Source organism: Pygoscelis adeliae, unplaced genomic scaffold, assembly GCF_000699105.1.
Source record: "Pygoscelis adeliae isolate BGI_AS28 unplaced genomic scaffold, ASM69910v1 Scaffold167, whole genome shotgun sequence".
Taxonomy (NCBI): Eukaryota; Metazoa; Chordata; class Aves; order Sphenisciformes; family Spheniscidae; genus Pygoscelis; species Pygoscelis adeliae.
In genome coordinates, this window is record NW_008825428.1 from 2472614 (window position 1) to 2493403 (window position 20790).

Sequence of the window (20790 nt, forward strand, 5' to 3'; positions counted from 1 at the left end):
ACAGAAAACCCAGCCTGGCACCTTCCTCTGGGTTAAGAAAATTTGTTTGGATCTCCCTATGCCTAATGAGTGGAGTTACTAACAAAGTTGTCAGAGACTCCTGCTACATTAACTCCCAGTGATAAGTATTTAAAGCATAATGCTATCAGACTTGCACATCTTGTCCGCCTCACTGAGCCATGCCAAACAGCGTTCCTATGAGACGCTCAGAAGGATATGGTATCTGACAACAAATCCAGGCTGCTTCCAGATAATGCCGAAATTCTTATGCTCTTGAAATACAATCTATCCACAAATGATTTTAATTATCTATATATCCATCTACCTTGACTTTTCAAACCATGGAACTCGAATAGCTAATTTCTAAAGCCTAAACTGTTTGCACTGCTTGACCAGGCACTGACTTACCAGCAAATACACTATGTTTCATCTCATAGGGTGCTTATAGCATCTGCAATAGTGTATCTTCCATTCAAAATCTAACAAGCACTTGCTAGATCTTCATGTAAGCAGCAATTATATATTTTATTAAGCTTTAGAGTACAAGAATCCAGTGAATCATGCTAATATTTTATGAAACAAGCTAACTCTGTTTTTATTAAATAATTCAATTCAGTTTTAAGGCAAATAATCTTCTATTTTTACGTTTATTCAATATATATTTCTGTCTGCTTATTCAATATATGTTTCTATTAAAAAGTGCAGCTAATGTTAACATTTTAGGGGGGAAGAATTCAGTACCTAACAGACCTAAACTACAGACTGGTAGCAAAATATAAAGTTAGGTCATAAACTAATCCTTGAATGCAAAGACAGCTGGGAAGTCCCCTTATTTCACAAATGGTAGGCATTTTTCTTAAGCTTCCACCCTTAAAAGATAAGACAGAAATACAACATGAAAAACCTCAAAGATGTCAGCTCAGAAAACAGAAGCATATGAATAAAAGTAAAATAATCATGCTTTTAATTTAACTCCGTACTCTCGGAGCACCAAGTGCTGGTGTGCACCTGCTGACATGCAGACGATTTTCTTCCTCCTCAAGTTGGGGGAAGGATTCACACCAAATAAGATTTTCTCTGTGCTGCCACTTCCTCTGTGGAAAATAAAATTGAAGCACCCTCTACTAAATTCAGTACATGGGAAAGCAGGAGGCGAAAAAAAGTGATAAAAAACCCCCATGAGCTGGGCAGAAAGATTAAGTTAACTGAAAGCTGTCTTTAGAGAAATGGACATAGATTATCAAAACATTCAAGGACAGTAAGGCTCTGACCATAAGCTGAAATACTTCTGATATAAGATAGCCAAGTGTCCAGCAACAGAAACGTGACTTAGAATAACTTTCTTTATGAAAGGATCTATGAAAAAAACTTTTGACCCCAGTTTAGAAGAAAATGGATACTATGCATCAATGAATGCAATATTACATAAACATGTCTGGAAGGCCCTAAACTCCAGACTGCCAAGGAGCACAGATATTATACAAATAAACTATCACCCAGCAAAAAGGAGTATTCCACATTGCTTTTAAATAGACTGGTCTCAATTTGTATAGAATTATTGCATTAACATCCCTAATATAATTTTTACATTAGACACATGACGACTTTGTTTTTTAGCTTATCCTGAAATTGCTTCACCTTGCAAAAGATTCACTGTGATCTGTAGCTATGATTTCTCTGGTTTTGGGCATCATATATAAAATGCTTTGCATATACTTGGAAGGCGTGAAAAAGACTACCTTATCATTTCCAACAACTTTCTTAGCAGCATTTCAGTTCTGTTTTGAAGTATTTCAGACAGCACAACCACACCAATAGTGATGAATCCCATGGCAAATATGTCACAATGTATTAGAAGTCACACAGGACTTTTACAAAATTCCTATTAAATAAGGAATTGTGAATAAGGCCTAGCAAAATTCTACAGAACTTCTCTAAGTCTGTCAGAATATATATTGTATTTTACCACCTTGCCAGTGAGATTTAAAGGCAGCTATAGTTATTTTGTGTAACGTTATTACTTAGATGACGACTGCTGTCACAGAATAAAGGTCAATATTGCTAGGCCTTATGCATATACGACAACAAAACAGTCCTCACCTTAAGAGCTACAATACCACTGATCCTGAATAAAATTGTATTTAGAATATATGTGCTTAAAAAACCCTAAATCCCTCCCTCCTTCACCTTTGAATCTTGTGCATTGTTGCATACTACCAGCACCTGAAGAATCTGGAGCAGAATAAAGCTATGAGTTTGGTCATGATTCTGAATAGAGATTTCACCGTGATCAGTAACAAATGTCACAGTGCCATTGCAGCATGGGTTTTCTTGCGGTACTGTCTCCTATACTGTCCTACATGCAGTCAGTTTGGTCAGTTCCATGATGGTGTTAATGATAGGTGGCTCTTCAGATCATTGCAGACCACTACCAGAAGACCACTGAGGAAGAACAGCTGTAACACCCAGAAGACTGCGCTACAAAAGGCATTCAATGTTAGAAATGATCTCTGACCTGGGCTTTTGAAGGAGGTCTCTGTCTAAAAAACAGTGTAAGGGGCAGGATTCCCGCAAGCATATGTGGTACAATGAGCAAGTTAGTTCAGTCCAAAACTGTGCAGAAGGAGGATAATCCTATTTAATAGAGAACAGTTACATGTGCAAAATCTGTGTGTAGCTGTAACCAAATAAGCAGAAACAGGAATTACCGCAGTAGGGCAGATCACCAGGAACAATACCCTGTCTGAAAGTCACCAGTACAAAAGGAGGGGATGAACGCCTTCCAGACTACTTATTCAGTAACAGCTCACTCTTTCTCTAAACAGTCCAAAACTCATGCTCTCACTGATGTCTTGTGGCGTTTTGTTCTGTAGGCTGAACACGCATCGTGTCAAAATGTATTTTCTTCTACCAATTTCAATTTAAATTCAACTGATTGTTCCCTTGTTCTTGTATAATGAGTATGTACTGTTTGCCCCGCAGTACATAAAGACAAAATTTTTATAATATTATTGTTTGATTCACTTTATTTTTAGGGTAAAACATACAAAAGTATTAAAAAGTAATTGCCTAAAGCAAAAAAGCAAAATTTAGGCTCTTTATGGGTCAGGCAAAGGCAACCGTGCAGTTGAGGAAAGCTATTTTCAGATACCTGTTGTTTCAGTGCAGAATATAACAAAACTGATACTTGGAAGACGACAGAATAGAAAGTGACTTGAGGAGAGGTGAAAGAGGAAAGGAAAACTATCTCTAACATTTTTTGCATGTTTCTTTTACCCATAGGTACCAAAAGACCCCCATCGCCATTGCTGTTATCAAAATGTTCCCAGGCACAGTAGAGTAAGATGATAAGCAAGCAGCAAAAGCAAAAAGCAGCCACTAACGAACACTAGACTCTAATATACAGTAAGGCAAGCAAGCCCCGTGGCAAGCTTCTTCAGACAGGAGCCTGCTGATTAATAGCTAAACAGCAGTAACAGCTATAAATTTGATCTAGCACATTCCAATCAAACCTGTCATTATCTTGAACCCTACGAGCCCCACGTTAGGTGCCAAAAAGGACTCTCATGGTTTAACCCCAGCTGGCAACTAAGCACCACACAGCCTCTCGCTCACTCCCCCCTGGTGGGATGGGGGAGAGAATCAGAAGGGTAAAAGGGAGAAAACTTGTGGGTTGAGATAAAGACAGTTTAATAGGTAAAGCAAAAGCCTCCCACACAAGCAAAGCAAAACAAGGAATTCAATCACTACTTCCCATCGGCAGGCAGGTGTTCAGCCATCTCCAGGAAAGCAGGGCTCCCTCACGCGTAACGGTTACTTGGGAAGACAAATGCCATCACTCCGAACATCCCCCCCTTCCTTCTTCTTCCTTCAGCTTTATATGCTGAGCATGACATCATATGGTATGGAATGTCCCTTTGGTCAGTTGGGGTCAGCTGTCCCAGCTGTGTCCCCTCCCAGCTTCTTGTGCACCCCCAGCCTGCTCGCTGGTGGGGTGGTGTGAGAAGCGGAAGAGGCCTTGACTCTGTGTAAGCACTGCTCAGCACTAACTAAAACATCCCTGTGTTATCAACACTGTTTCCAGCACAAATCCAAAACACAGCCCCACACTAGCTACTAGGAAGAAAATTAACTCTATCCCAGCCACAACCAGCACATTGATTCATCTGTTCTCCTTCCAATTTGAGAAAAACTCTGGACATATTAGCAATTACCAGTACAGGGGACCACTGTTGGCTCAAAAGATCATTGTACTTTACTTGGCTCTTCCAGCCCAGGCAATACCATTCTGCCTTCTGTAATCACAGGTTAAGTACTTTATGAAATGAGCACACCAATTTTTACACTGTGGAACACAGGCTAATCTTCCCCCCAAAACCAACTCAAATCTGCCAGTATCTAACTCTATTTAAAAATTATCTATTTGCCTCTAAGTAGAATCATAGAATCATTAAGGTTGGAAGAGCCCTCCAAGATCATCGAGTCCAACCGTCAACCCAACACCACCATGCCCACTAAACCATGTCCCTAAGCGCCTCATCTACACGTCTTTTAAATACCTCCAGGGATGGTGACTCAACCACTTCCCTGGGCAGCCTCTTCCAATGTTTAACCACTCTTTCAGGAAAGAAAGTTTTCCTCATGTCCAATCTAAATCTCCCCTGGCGCAACTTGAGGCCATTTCCTCTCGTCCTTTTGCCAGTTACTTGGGAGAAGAGACCGACACCCACCTCGCTACAACCTCCTTTCAGGTAGTTGTAGAGAGCAATGAGGTCTCCCCTCAGCCTCCTTTTCTCCAGGCTAAACAACCCCAGTTCCCTCAGCCGCTCCTCAGAAGACTTGTTCTCCAGACCCCTCACCAGCCTCGTTGCCCTTCTCTGGACTCGCTCTAACACCTCAACGTCCTTCTTGTAGTGAGGGGCCCAAAACTGAACACAGTATTCGAGGTGCGGCCTCACCAGTGCCGAGTACAGGGGCACGATCACTTCCCTGCTCCTGCTGGCCACACTATTTCTGATACAGGCCAGGATGCCATTGGCCTTCTTGGCCACCTGGGCACACTGCCGGCTCATGTTCAGCCGGCTGTCGACCAACACCCCCAGGTCCTTTTCCGCCAGGCCGCTTTCCAGCCACTCCTCCCCAAGTCTGTAGTGCTGCATGGGGTTGTTGTGGCCGAAGTGCAGGACCCGGCCCTTGGCCTTGTTGAATCTCATACAGTTGGCTTCGGCCCATCGATCCAGCCTGTCCAGGTCCCTCTGCAGAGCCTTCCTACCCTCGAGCAGATCAACACTGCCGCCCAACTTGGTGTCGTCTGCAAACTTACTGAGGGTGCCCTCGATCCCCTCATCCAGATCATTGATAAAGATATTGAACAGAACTGGCCCCAAAACTGAGCCCTGGGGAACACCGCTCGTGACCGGCCGCCAACTGGATTGAACTCCGTTCACCACAACTCTTTGGGCCTGGCCGTCCAGCCAGTTTTTGACCCAGCGCAGAGTACACCTGTCTAAGCCGTGAGCCGCCAGCTTCTCTAGGAGAATGCTGTGGGAGACGGTGTCAAAGGCCTTCCTGAAGTCCAGGTAGACCACATCCACAGCCTTTCCCTCGTCCACTAGGCGGGTCACCTGGTCATAGAAGGAGATCAGGTTGGTCAAGCAGGACCTGCCTTCCATGAACCCGTGCTGGCTGGGCCTGATCCCCTGGTTGTCCCGCACCTGCCTTGTGAGCGCCCTCAAGATGAAGTACTGTTGAATCTGTGGACACTAGTATATGAATTAAGACATTTGTAAGCAAGCACAGGTAAATGTTCTTATCCATTCTGCTAAGGTCCTCAATCCACTACCCTGGATTCACTCCAAGGCACGAAGCGGTAATATCTACACCTTAGACACCTAGAATTAGAAAGACATCAGTCATATTCCCCTAAGCCTCAAGAGGTGGTAAAACCTTCTATCGAATCCACATTGAGTGAATGCAGGTTGAGAGAAATGTGTTAGTGGATTTATTTTGGTGACATATTTACCTCTCAGGACCAATACTTCAGGAGACATGACTTCTCTGCTCGAAATTTGATAGTACTCCTAATGACTTGGTTTTTATGTTTATTATATGTTTCTGGGAATAAAAACTGTAATTATTCTGTTTTGTAATGAATACAGCTGTGATGATTGCTCACCTGAACTAAAAATAAAATACCAGATTTTGTCCAAAAATGGTCCCGATTCAAAATGCACCTATCTGGAGACAGCAGCAATCTTTCAAAAGTGTAATGGCACCTTCTACAACAGTTTGGCAGCACCATGAGGCCACTGTAAGCAAGCAAGACATAAGGGTAGCTGCAGCTTTACCTTCTTATTTCTCTGATGGTCCAAAGGGACATAGGAAAGTCAGACAGAAGAAACTTCCCAGGTTTGGGAGCTCTCATTCTCTACCTCAAATATGTCATTACTGACACATGCAGAGATAGTGTATGCTTATCTCTGTGTGAAGACCTAGCATTTTATTTGCCATTTCCATACAAAGAAATCAATTAATCTGAAGAAAGTAACTTCAAGAGAGGATGGATATATCCAGCTGCAACTATTTTAGTTTGCTCCAACTTCTCTCATTTACGTTTTTGTATTTATCTCTTCCTGACTTTCCTTAATGCAAACCAGCTGAAGTTTTCCCTCCTGGGAATGGGTTATCATACTTTTTGTTTGTTTACAAACCCCTACCAGATACATTAACTGTCAGAATCAGAACAAAACCATTAACTGTGGAACAAACGGTGGTCTGAGATCGCAATCAATCATTGCACTGCACCTACCGACTGGTGTGCTCTCTTGCTGCTGACAGACCCTGTTCATGCTGGATTGAACTGGGTTCTCTGAGTAAGACCATGACCCTCACCTGCCACGTGACATTAGAGAGCTCTGCCTGGCTCACTAATGGATAGATCACATCAATAAATCCGATTCCTTGAACTGAGTTGAGGAAGCAGATGGAAAGAGAAGATAAATTTCTGCTGACTGACATTACAGGGAAGATGTAAAAGATAACAGAAATTACTGGCTAGGTCTCGTATGAACTCTGGTTCACTGATGCATGAGATCAGCTTTCCCAGTAGGCTCCAGAAGGAATTGCATTTTTGTTTCTCCACGAGCACTTTATGCCTGTCTTCATCTTCTGTTAACATTCTTCTGAGATGAAACCTTGTAGCTGGTGGTGTTTGCCCTTAGCACAGGCTTATGACTGTCTTCCACAGAACCATATGGCTGCATTTAACATAAATCCAAGCCAGCACAGAAACTACATTATGCTGCGAATTTGTCTCAGTTTATTTTCTGTGCAGAATTGCAATAAAAAAATTGCTTAGGAAGAGATAAAAGTGAATTTCCGCTTCCTCAGAGCCAATATTACTACTACCATAATCCTGGAAAAAGCTCCAAGATCACATCAGATCAAATGATGACCAAAATTTGGGGGAAAGAAAGAAGGAGAAGAGAGCTCTTATCCATATGCAAAAACAGAGGAAACATCTGTGGGAACTGGAGATAAGCCTCTTCTAACAGCTTATTCAAATGTTTCAGAAAAACACTTTACATATGGTAACACTTGCTTGAATTTGGGTGGGTTTACACTGAGGGCCCACTTTCTTTACAAACTGAAGACTGAAAGCCAAGAAAGAAAAAAAATACTACTAGGGCTGCAAGTGCCTTCCTTACTGCTTGTATGTTCTTTCACATCTGGCCCCTGGCAGGTTACCTCTCCACTGCTGGCTGCTGCTGGAGAAAGACTAGGGAAGTCAGGCATGGCAACCTGCAGCTGAAGCTTCAAACAGCAATTCAGACATGACAGTATCCCAATCTGCTGTGAAAGCCACCAGGACATGGTGACTTGAAACCAACAAAAGCCCCACACTTCCTCTCTTTAGGTGTGCAAGAGTAAATCTCTTCCTCTGCAATGCACCTACCATCTTGGCAGTGTAAGAAAGAATATAGTGCTACAGCATGCAGAGGGCACCTGTAAACATCCTATTATTTGTTCCTCCAAATTCAGATTCGGGCTGCTAGCTCTCACCACCGGAAGAGTTCACTTCTGTGATATGTATATGCATGTCTAGGATCAAAAGAACCAGAATAATCAGCTGGCTCTGCTGAGCCTGCTCTTTCATGCTCCTCCCTGCTATGCTGCACTCTGTGAAGATGAGCAAGGGAAACAAACAGTGCTAAGCCACACTTTGCAGAAGGGAGCAGGAGAGCTGGATGCAAAGAATGACTCATGATGCTGGGTGGGCAAGCAAAGAAACCTGCCACAATTTTAGTTACTCATACTCTTTGTTGCAGGACTGTCCCATTACCTACCTTCCAGAGGAGAGTGAAACTAGACTTATGTATTGCTGAAAAAATACCAAGTGGCTCTGTTCTCCTTACAGGCTGCTTCTGGGTCTCTCAGAGGACTACTATGTACACAGAGTTTCATCTAGGTTACAGTAAGTGACTTGGCTCTGGATATTGTTGGTGATACTCACTTCTGAAGGAGGCAGCAGTTGGAGTAAACCTGACAGTCCCTTAGTGCACTTTCTGATACTGACAGTGTTCATGCTATTCCAGTTCTCCTCTCTCCAAAGGAAGGGAGAGTGGAGGAAAGCATCTGAATTTTGCAGTGAGGGCTGGAAATGCTCATTCAGTGAGCAGTAAGAATTTCTGTTACAATCACTTATCTTGTTCTCTGCTCTTCTGGAATCATATCCCTACCAAGATAGAGAGAGAAAGAGAGAAAGTTATCTCTGAGATGAGGTATTCTAATCTTAGCCAGTTCCTGTCTTGAATTTTGAGTAAGTTAAGCTTTCCAGGGAGAAAATCAAAGAAAGGTAAGGCACAAGTACTCCTCCAACCTCTTTTACTACCCTTGCTGTCTTCATAAAGCTGAAAGAGAACAATTGCTTTAAATGTCTCAAAAGGCACATGGAGACAATTTCAAAAAGCAAATGTGGTTTAAGAGAGACTCAGCTGCATTATTTACCCAAAGATTAATTCAGAAGTTGGAACAAAGGTTGACATTTCATCTGCAGCTGAAAGACCTGACTGAGCTACTGGACATTTTAAAAGGAGATAAAACCAGAGGGAAGTTAAAGAAGTGAAGTATTATTCTGCCAGTGACTGATAGGATCTGCTTCTGCCTCAAGCTGCAAGCAGGCTGAAGTTTCCATCATAATGGATCTGCGAGCCTTAGCTCACTTATTGATGTCCATAGCTGTGGTTCTTTTGCAATTCTGAGTCCATGATAACCCGTGATGAACTCTGTGCTGCCAATACTACACTACCAGCAGTCACTCAAACAGCCAGATTCACGTCACTGCAGTGACAGCACTGTCATAACCTCTGAGTTACAGCCACTGCCACCAACTTAGCAACTGTGCACGTACATGTGATGCAACTGTCATTCCTGTTTTCCAGTCCTTATTGTTCCTTGGTGGAAACTTGTATACTACACTTGCATACTCTCATATGCCACGTGCCAAGATCTGCAGACTTGAGAGACCACCACTCAGGGATTCAACAAGGCAGAGGGTTACACCTTAAGCCCAGAAGAGGGTGATGCTTTATCTTTAATGGTACTCATTTCCACATATGCCTTTTTGGAGCTGGACTTCTCTTTGTGCAGCTAACATTATCAGAGACACTGGATGCTGGCACTACAGAGTCATCCAGGTCTTTGCTTTGCCATGATGTTTGGTATTGTTTTCTCACCTGTTTGAATGTGACACAAAGAATCTCCAGAATCTGTTAAAATTCCTTTCTGGTTCAACTTGAGCTGCACTTATTGGGATGGCAGGCTTGACTGCAGCCATGCGTAAAAAGAGGTTGGCTTTTAACTTTGTAAATTTTGTGTGCTTAACTTTATGGTGTTGATGACATTTTCTTACTCAAGTGTTTTTTTGTTTAACTTGTGATTTTTTTTAAGCAAGTTTGAAGAAACTTCAGAGACTGCATTGAAAAGCTTCTTATCAGCATAGGCCATCACAGATACAAAATCTTTGGTTTGATTATTTCTGGCTTCTGTCATTAGTAGAGCATATGCCAGCAGCCAAGGTTCCTCATCATCTTGAGTCAGTCCTATATGTGATGAGGTGCATGCTATTCAAAGGCACTTCACAAGTAATCACAAGCAGTAATGGACATGGAATAATCTTGGTTTTCATCCTAGATATTCAGTCTCTCTAATCCTCCAGCATTTTATCTAAGTCCTACCTTGCCTAATCAATCACTCTCAGTTTCTCCTTCTGGACTACTCCATCCACCCATTTGCACATCCACTCCTACCCCTTTTATGCCCAGTCATTTCCAGTTTTCTCCTCTCCACTCTGCACTCCTGACAACCTGGCGTCTTTTAAACTCAGCTCTCCTGAATTTTTTCCCCAACAGATGACAAAAATCCCCAGCCAACCTCCTTGCAAAGAATTCTTAAATAAAACAGGAAGTTTTCAAACCCCAACAGTGCAAAAAAAAGAAATTTTCAGAAAATGAGGAGATTCTATAGAAATAGAAAACGCTAGGAAGCTTTATCCATAACAAATATAAATATGGTCATTCGCTAATAGTGAATCTTACTTTTTTTTTCAGATTTTGACATCTAGATAACTTGGGGAGAGGACTATCAGATTAGGTAAAAGAAAAACAGACTTTTCACTTCAAACTAAGCTGATTTGTCAACATGTATACCAACGTATGTCCACATTTTAGAGAAAACAATAGTGGTACCAAGTAAAGCCAACAACACATACCATTAAAATACTTTGAGATTTCCAGCTGTCTTATGATAATTAATGCACTGTGCACAAATTTCTTGAAGCTATAAACAACCATTCTTTAGGTCTAGGCGTATGAATCATTAGAATTTCTATGCAAAATGTCTATTTCTATTATCATTATTAACACTAAAATTGTCAAATTCATTAGATTAATATTCTCTCTGTAAGCCATACAAAGAAATAGTATATCATAATGTAACACATGCATGACATGAAAACAAAGAAACAAATATATAATGATTCTAGCTGCGACCCAGTATGTTAGTGAGGTTGATAAACTGAATCTTCATGCTGATAGCATGTTGTAGTCTCAAATCTATTACGCTTTGGAACTGATGTGTTATTATCTCTGGACAACTTTCACACCAGGAGATGAGCCCTCCTAGCATAATTTTAAAAATGAAGGGATTACAAATAAGATAAATTTCATTGTATTGTTACCTGAATTAGTATCAACTAACAGGAATTTCATATAACATAGGCCATTTGCCAAAATACTTGCATTTGGTGGTCCCATTACAAGCATATAAAGCATAAACCAGGCATGGTTCTATTAACTCTACTTCAGCAATTATGCATCTGAATGAGTATTGTATGGTAATTGGTCTACAGGGAACAATAATACTTGGTTTTGTTCTTTCTTAATACAGTATGCTTACATTTTTACTTTAAAGAAAATATATTAGGGTCTTCCAGTAAATAGCTGCAGTATCTTTGAGCTTGCTGATAATGATTAACTAATTTAATTTAACATACCATTCTCTTCCTGCTCTTGATTTTAATTTGTGGCTAAGTGGAAGTTTAAGAGTTTTTGGAACACGAAGCAGATCAATGTACAGTGTCAATATATTTTACAGATGAATTAGTTATTAACGGGCAGATGTAGATCTCATTTAATCAAATAGCACCTTATCCCTTTTATAATATTAAGAGTTACAATTAGCAAAACAGAATTTGGACATAAAGCTCTGATTTTTACCATAGCATAAACTAAAAAAGAAAAGGTAAATTTATGATTAATAATTCTTTACTAAAATTTAGCATACTGTGCTGATTAACAGGCTGGAACTCATTAGAAATGGTATTGCTTTGTCAGGGTTTTTTTTTGTGTGGATGAGAAACCAAGTATACTGATTTGGCATAAGAATGCCAAAACGTAGTTCAAATATAAGACAGATATGAATGACAAAGTTAAGTAGATATGGAACAGTTCTATAATAGAAATTTTATTTAAATGAATTGAAATATTAATTTATATGGAATTCTTTATTTCCAGTTATATATTTATCAGCAATTCGATTTCAAACTAGCTGGTTAAAAATATTACAGATTAGATATATAATTATTCTAAACTTCGACTAGTCATTCCTTATGCTACATTAATATGTCATAATATTTCTAAAACAAACGTTTGCTAAGTACTAAATATATTACAAACTAAGGTTCAGATCTGGTAAATGTGTAAGCATGCAAATAGTTTGCAACAGCTTGCAGAATTAGGCCAGAACTAGGCCACAGAGAATTAATACAACCTCAGTTGCACTCTTGTTTTCTTAAGTGAAAGCAAACAAGATTTGGGAGTCAAAGTTTACCATTTTGTATTTACCATGAGGCAGTATGAAAGATTATTTAAAGTATAATTTTAAAAAAATCAGATACAAAGATGAGGAAGTCTGTCCCAGATGTTTTTGACTATTGTAACCAAAATTTTTTTTTTTAAATCATATTTTGTCTTCTGTGTCAACAGTTAGCATCATGCAAACACTTAGAGTCACATACCCATAACTGTTATCGTGATATGTTGGAGAAAACACATCCATCTCTATAAGGTTGTCATGACCATTTGCAAGGACTGCTTGATTTCCTAATTCTCTATATACAAAGATACAAAAAGATGAAATTAGAGTGGCAATTTCAAATTAAAGAATGGGATGATCCCACAAAACGAATATACTAATTCCGTTGCATAATTTTCTTTTTTCACAGATGTGCAAAACTGCAACTGCACTTTGAATGTGGGATTTATCTGCCTTCCCTGATGTCCTCTGAACTACATGCTGGATTGTAACTTGAAGACATGGTGTTACAAGGCTACCATTAGGTGGTCACTACCCTTTGGTGATCCCTTATTTATGTGCAAGTCCTTGAATAAAATTCCCAGCTGCTGCCTTGTGGCAAGACAGGCTTAAGGACTGAACAGCGCATAGTGGGAGATTTTGTTTACTTGATGAGGCTGGACCAGAGATGAAATAATAAAAGTGAACTGAGACTAATAAAAGACAGTCTCTTGCTGGCTATCTGGCACAGCCAGTAAATATGCAGAGGGCTGGCTACCAGAGTGAGTGGAGATCTCATGTTCTGTAAATGACACTGCACAGCAGCAGGGGAAGGAAAGGCAGAACCACAGATTCTGGCGCACTCAGAAAATGGTGAGAAAATGACGGGGGAGAAACAAAGCTAGGCACTATTATTTTGTTTAGAACTGCGTATTTCTTTTGTCCTATCTAAAACAGGAAAAGATTAGTTTTGGGAAAAAAATAGAGGTCCATGCTTGCTTCAATGACTGCATATCTTTGAAAAGGGGAACGATAAACTCAAGGAATACTGTGCAAATACTACTGAATTCTGGACTATCAGTGCTTGCCTAAGAGACAGGGGAATGAAATACACAGCATGGTCAAATTCCAAGTATTCACGGTGACAGCAAGGGATTTTTGAGCAGGAAGGATGCCAGAAAGATCAAGCAAAAATCTAAAGTAAGACACTATTCACACCAAAGGAGGCTTATAAGCATATGGGCCCAGTGTGCTAGGATTCAAACACAGATGCTTGGTGAGCACCCGACTGTATGAGAATGTCAAAAGAAAACAGAACTTTTTTATTCAACTTTAGTCTTTGAAAACAATACTGCTTGTTTGATTTAATGAACATGTCTAACGTGTGTATATACTGACCCCATAATTATGGCATGTCAATCTTTAAAAATGCATTCATGCTCTCAGCAATCTAAGTAAAGTAGAGTGCTGTTTCCTCCACTTGCAGACCAGCAATGTGGCATGCCCACAATGATACACGGGGTCTTCAGAAGAGCAAGACTTGAACTCCATCCCCAGTTTCTGCCTTTATTTTGTATCATGCCTTCTCAATATAAGTAACATGTCTAATCAAGTCCACGTGCGAAAACCTGGAAGACTTACAGAATGGATACAACTTTGAATTTGATTAAACCAGGCACTGTTTTAGTGGGTGGAATGCGTAAAATAGCTGCTCTGAGCAGACTTTAACCTCCAGCAACACTGTGCTTTTGCAGACAATCAATCAGCCTTTACACAAATTGATTTAAGACTTCCCTGGAAACTATCAACACCCTTTCCACACCTTAATCAATACTGAAGGCGCTAGCTTCATTGGCAATCCACCCCAATAAAGACATATGGTTATGTTCATCACACTTTAGGAGTTTCTAAAATCTTTGTATTCTAAAATGAAGTTTAGATCAAGCTTGCAGAATGGTTTTGAAGTAACACATTCTAGGAAATGTTTTGTCTGTACCACTTCTGAGGTATTCTAGTGCTTTCACTAAATCCTTCAAAATGCTGAAATATTTGCCAGCCACCAAGTATTTCTTCAGCCAGTTCCCTCATTCTTCTTGGTAAAATTAATACATAAGTAACTGAATACAGTAATGTTCCTACCCACTCTATTGCTAAGTATAAGGTAGGGGTAGGAGAAGACTAAGCAATATCAGTATAAATTATGAAAAACATGTTAGTTTCTATAAAAAATTCACAGTCTATCATAAAAATACAGCCATCTTTCAAAAAATAAGGTATTTTATACAGCAAATCAAGTAAGAAAAAGCAAAGCTCTTCTTTGATTCACAGACACATTAGCACAGATTCTGAATAAAGTTATATAATATTGTTGGGGATTTATTCCTTGACTGGCGTATGTAAATTTCCCCTTGCTGACAAATTTATCTTAGACGTTCAATGCCTAAAATTAATGAAATACGACCTGAGAAATGCACTAAGAGATGCTACCAGCTTACTTTTATCAACAAATTTATGAATTCTAACATACTTTTCCTGTGCACATTTCTAACAAATACAATTGATTGTGCATTAGAAAAATTCTGCACATTCAAATATTTAACAGAGAAAGCATTTAAAGAAGTGATTTACTAAGTATTTTTAAATATCAGTAATTTAGATCCTAGTGGAACGCAAAGCCATGAGAACGTAACTAATGATCCTGGTGCTCAAGAACTCATTACTAAAACTAGTAGGTGAATAAAAACTTAAAGACCAATGACAATAAAAAACCTACTAATATTCAATTACTTAATCATAATTTATAATATTCAGACACCTGACATGTAGTCCTACATTTGCATGATTTTGGCTGTCCAACCAGTAATTCAAAGAACAAAATGGAAAGTTATTCAATATAGTCCTGCTTTTTTATTTCTTCAAAAGTTAATATTGTTCTATGGTGCTGGCTTCTCCAGCAGACCTATTGCTTCTACAGCTGAACCTAACTCGCAGCAGGTTGGGGAAGAGTCAAATAGTAAAGATCATTAAACGTCCAGTGAAAAGGTCCTGCAACCTGCAGGAAATCAGAGGAAATCTGCAGGAAATATTTTCTTACTGCCTTGCTTTTTTTTTTTTTTTTAAATGTAGATTTTACTGAGCCCCAGTAGAGTGGAGACAATTTCTGCCACTGGTCAGTAATCTCATTGTCATTTAAAGATGGCATCAAAGATGAAAGAAGCACTCATATAAGCCAAGTTACAGTTTTAGGCCCTCATAAAATTTTAAGCAAAGAGTCTTTTGTATTTAAAAAAACATAATCTGGAATTTCTGTTGGATGTTATTGATCTGTCACCTCACAGTTCATCCATTTAACCAGTAACTGCAATGCTTTATGCAAAAGTATTAACTCTACACAGAGCCAAATTGCAGAATATTCTATTAAATATACAACTGAATCCAATATTACAAAATATATATTTCGAAGTCACTTCCATTACTACTGCAAAACGATAGGGACTAAAACCTCCCTCAGGCTTTGCAAATACACCTACATGCACGTACACAAAACCAGCCTATTCACTATCCAGCTATACATGACAGCAAGTTGTATGTCATTTTTATGCCACCCATCACCAATATGAGCCTATAGACATAGAAAGATAGCTATGTATATATGCTGACATTCACATTCTGTACCTCTAAATGGCCGTCATCTAAGTCAGATTAAAAAAAAGGGGTAGGGGGGGAAGCTGACTATGGGCATAAGCTAAAATATTGCCAAAGATGAAATAAACTTTCTTTTAGGCTGAGAAAAGGATGAAGGAAGAGACCTATCATGAAGTTGTTAATAGAGTTGAAACTGAGCCCTAAGAATCACACTCAGTAGGGAACCGTAACCAAAAAAGGAAAAATCAATGACAAATAAGATAGGTTCTTCACCTCCAGAGTTCCAACCAAGTGAGACCATTAGAGAAACTACAATGGGGCTCTGTCAGTTTTTATGTGAAATTTTCACATTTCAGCTCATTCACAGGTGTTCAAAACTTGAACACTCAAAAATACCCTTAGCTTTTCATCAGGAACATTTAAAATATGAAAAGACTCTACTCGGCAAAAAATATTTACTCCAGGTTGGAAGTGGTATTCTCATTCAAGTCCTATGTCTTTTTCTTTATAAACACAATGAAAACATATATGGCAATAGAAGCAAGCATAAAAGACCTTACCCGTCTACTGAAGACTAACCAGTGTCTGGAAAACAACAAACATCTTATTCCCACTACAAACTTATTTGTTCTATAAGAAAACTCTTTCTTAATGTACTAAATTGTCTGAGTATGATGATGAAATCCAATCCCTTCAGTGGAATCCTATTCCACAGTGTCTATGTCTCATAAGCAACACAGGAGGGTCCAAGAAAACTAAGAAAAGGAATAGCCATTCCCAACAGCCTGACAGAAGAGTTGCCTGAAACATCTATGGGGACAAAACTACCTAATAGAGAATCTTAAGGTCATGTATGTTTTAAATTAGTCAAAATCAGCTGGACTACCTTTACTTCACTACAAAACATAATTTAAAGGGATTCAAATAATGAACTGAAGGGATTTCATAAACATTTTCAAGAATTACTGTCACCTTTAATATAGTTATAAATGCTCAGTTTGATGACTAAATTGGAATATTATGGCTTTCATTAACAAAAAATTAGTGCTGATTGAGTGTTACATGAGTATTAATTAATCATTGTAGGTAAATTCAGCTCTGTGCCAGTAAGTCCTATAAATTTTTTTTATAGATCATTCTGCATCATACATCATTCTGCATCTAAAGAAGCTAGTGTCACCCTCTGTATTAGCAGCTTCTTTCCTAGAGCCAGTTATCAATTCTAAAAGACAAAAAAGAATGAGGACAAATTTATCATTATACCAGAACTAAGTGAGTTCTTTTGTCTCACCAAATCCTAGACAAGTTTAATAAACACCTAGCCTCACATGGGTATTTCTTTAAAGGGACCAAGTACAAGAGTTAAGAAGCATTACTGAAAGTTCCTTGACATTCGATCTGTATGGCAGTATATATTTGATATATAACATACCTGGCAAGCAAGGCAAGAAATTTCTTCAAACAGTCAAAAGTCACAGATTATGAACAGGAAGGAAAATGCTTGTCTGGAAAAATTAATATACTCTCTGAGTCCAATTACTCTGCAATAGGCATTGTAATGGAAAAGAGTGTCATTGTGGATTTTAGAGAGAGGATAGATTTTTTTAGTACTGAAAAGTTTTCAGTTTTGTTTGCTGAATGAGGGGAAGTATTAGCTGCTGGTCATCTTTCATCAAGTTAAATGTTTTCTTTAGAAGTGCCACAGTCTGTAGTAGTACCTAAGTAATTACCTGCTTTCCAGTGGCGCATTACTGCCAAGGACCCAGCTGTCCTGCAGCTGGACTGACTCAGGTGTGGTTTGCAGCTCGGCGGGCAAAGCAGCCGGCGGGGCCGGACTCTGATTCCTCCTATTTGTCAGTGAGTTTCTGTTAAGTGAGGTGATGGATGGGTGATGCTGTGCTGAATGTTGCTTGTGAGAAGGTGGCAAAGGCTGCAGGGTCGACTGGCCTTGGTTATTTGGAGATTGTTCTAAGAAGAAAGAAAATTAAAGTTCGTTATACACCATCTTAGCATTTGCTACAACCAAAGCAGAACGAGAAATTCAACATAATCCTATCATCTAATATACTTGCACATTATTCTATTAGCAGACATTCAGTGACATTCTCTAAGAGCAAGTTTACCCTTGATACACCAAGTTCTAATTAATATACAACAGATGGTAAAATTGCTTCTGGTTTTAATTCATTTCAGGTTTTTTTTTTAATCTGGTTTTATTAACACCTACAGAAAATAGCATCTGACAGATCCCCTAATGTGCCTTTAGATTTCAGCTTTTTTTAACAAACCAACCCTGAAATTAAATGGGTAATTTCAGTAGAACACAAAGGTTTTCGAAATGCATATAATCCCTATAATTATTTAATGGAGTTTTTTAAGCTTTATTTAACTGCAATAAATTATTACAAGCTAGTTGCTAAACAGCAGTAGACTACTCTAGTTTAGTGCATTCCAAATAAGGCAGATCTGCACTATGATCTGCTAATAGATGCTAAGTATTCTTTAGCAGAAGGTCACTCTGTGAAGCAGATGTTGCTTCATGGATATTTAACAGACTGAATCACATCTGATTACAACGTCAGAAGACTCATATACTTAATGACCATCACATCCATTAGAACACACTCAGAACAGATTTTCCAATTTCACACTATGCAACATAACTACAGTTTGGAGTAAGTCACAGGTGATCAGAGAGTCAGGCCATGAAAACAAAAGGAAATATTTTTTGACTTAACCAAAGCACATAACATCCACAAAGCTTAAAACCAAACCCTCAAAACAGCAAAACCCACAATCAAATACCTCTATTAATGGTAGGATTTAACAATCTGTTCTGTAAAATCAGTAGTAAATAAGTCATAAATAGAAGACAAACCTTGCCATACAACACAATGAACACAAAATTAGAAAAGCCTCAAGACACTTCATTTATCATGATTTAGCAATGACTGGTGACACTTAAAAATGTACCACTTAACAATATGTAATTCAAATGGCTATCTTATTTCCTAAACTAATGTAGTAGAACATACTTCATAATATAAATGCAAGTCTTAAGCAGAGCAGAAGATACAGGGCCTGCACTTTGCTCACAGTGTAAATGCTTTTATGTAGTTTTGAAATTAATTGTTCAATCTTCATAAGCAATTCCCTGTTTGGAACTGGTTATAACTGCAAATTGTTGCAAACCCAATACTACTACCTTGGTACAGAGAACACAAGAAGAGTATTTCTGTTGAAACAGATGTTTCCAATAACTTAGAGGTGACTACTATAAAAATAACTTAACAGTGAGTAATTTCTCATGTCATGAACGTAAGAAAATTTGAGAATGTTAAGGAATAGACGTGCTAAGCTTAAACAGAAAATCCAGCTTTTGGAATAATTTCCTTTCCAAGAACCCCATTCTCCTTTCCAGTTATCTTGTGTGGTCAATACGACTTTTGTCACAAACAGCAGCAATGCTGAATCTGTTATTAAAATAATGACAGCATTTACATTGCCAATAAGGTTTTCAACACCAAATCCCTAATACATTAATGAAAAATTACCTTCCAGGAAGGATACAAGTGATCAGCTTTGTCGCTACCAACACAAAGGGTGTCACTGCATGTGAAGACAATCCCTATCAAGGGCTTCAAGCCACATTTCAACAAGCCAGCTAAAGGAAAGTTAATAGACTAACACTAGCAAAGACTTTTTTCCCATGTCTACTTAAAATTTTATCTGATTTAGATCACAAGTTATTTATCGGCTGGCGCAGAATTAACTGTGGCCCAATATTTTATAATATATAGGTGTATGTGTGTATATAAACATGTATAGACATGCACATGTGCCTGTGTAAATATTTACACATAGGCATGTGTAAATATAGACTTGTAAATGATTAGTTACACGACAGAAAAAAAATTACAAGTGAAATTAAATAATTTTCACTATGTATTTTTAATCAGATAAATTACTTAATTGTAAATTAAAAAATTAAAATTGTCCTAAGGACCTTTTTGTCTTTGTTATTCCCTTTTTTGACTGTCCTACCTGCCTAGCCTTGTTGAACAGTGCTGCCATGATCAGTGCAACACTGTCCTCCTCTGCAGCTCCTACCGGCTGAAACATTATTCTGACATCCCTCTTCTTCATTAATTTCTCTTCTCATTTAAAGTCTGAGCTGAAAACCAATCTTTTAATCTATCATTTTTAGTACTAAAGATCTTGCACCATCCCCTGCTAAAGACAAAGCAGAGGATAAAATAATGTTGTTCCCTTTGCACAAAGGAGGGTGTAAGGGGACTATGCCAGGCCTGCAGGCTTGTCTCAGGTAGATGTCAGACCTTCCCACACACTCTACCAGCGAGGAAGAGGAATAATAAAGACTCTGTAAAGGATATTTATGAACTCCCCAAATAAATGCATAGATCTAGTAAGTACACCGATAACATGCCGGAGGAGTGAAACTGTATTCCTCAGCCCACAGGCCAGCTACTCAGGCCACTGTTTGGGATTTAGATTACTCCCCCAGAAATTTACTACAAACCTACAAAGCCCTTCTGCTATATGACTTACAAACATTATTGACACTGAAACTACAGAGTAACATATAAAATAAATTAAAAGTTGCAGGATGAGCTTGTAACCATAAGGCGCAGGCTAGAAAGGACCTAGAAGAGCACAGCAAGTGCAACTTCGCAAAGATCACACGTCCTCTAAACCCACTATCTCTCTTCATAGGATGCTGCCAGGTGACATTTCCTAGTGTCAAAGGGTGACTTCAACTGGCAGGGAACCTAC

General features: G+C 38.8%; 1 protein-coding gene across 1 annotated transcript in view; it reads right to left on the reverse strand.

Annotated features, from left to right (window-relative positions):
- Window positions 1-20790, reverse strand: part of TENM3 (teneurin transmembrane protein 3) — a 327579-nt gene that overhangs the window by 127224 nt on the left and 179565 nt on the right. The window contains exons 4-5 of the mRNA XM_009330685.1: window positions 17727-17964; window positions 12575-12667 (exon numbers count right to left, since the gene is read on the reverse strand). Of these exons, the coding sequence (XP_009328960.1) occupies window positions 12575-12667; window positions 17727-17964 (331 nt within the window). The remainder of the gene's footprint in view (window positions 1-12574; window positions 12668-17726; window positions 17965-20790) is intronic.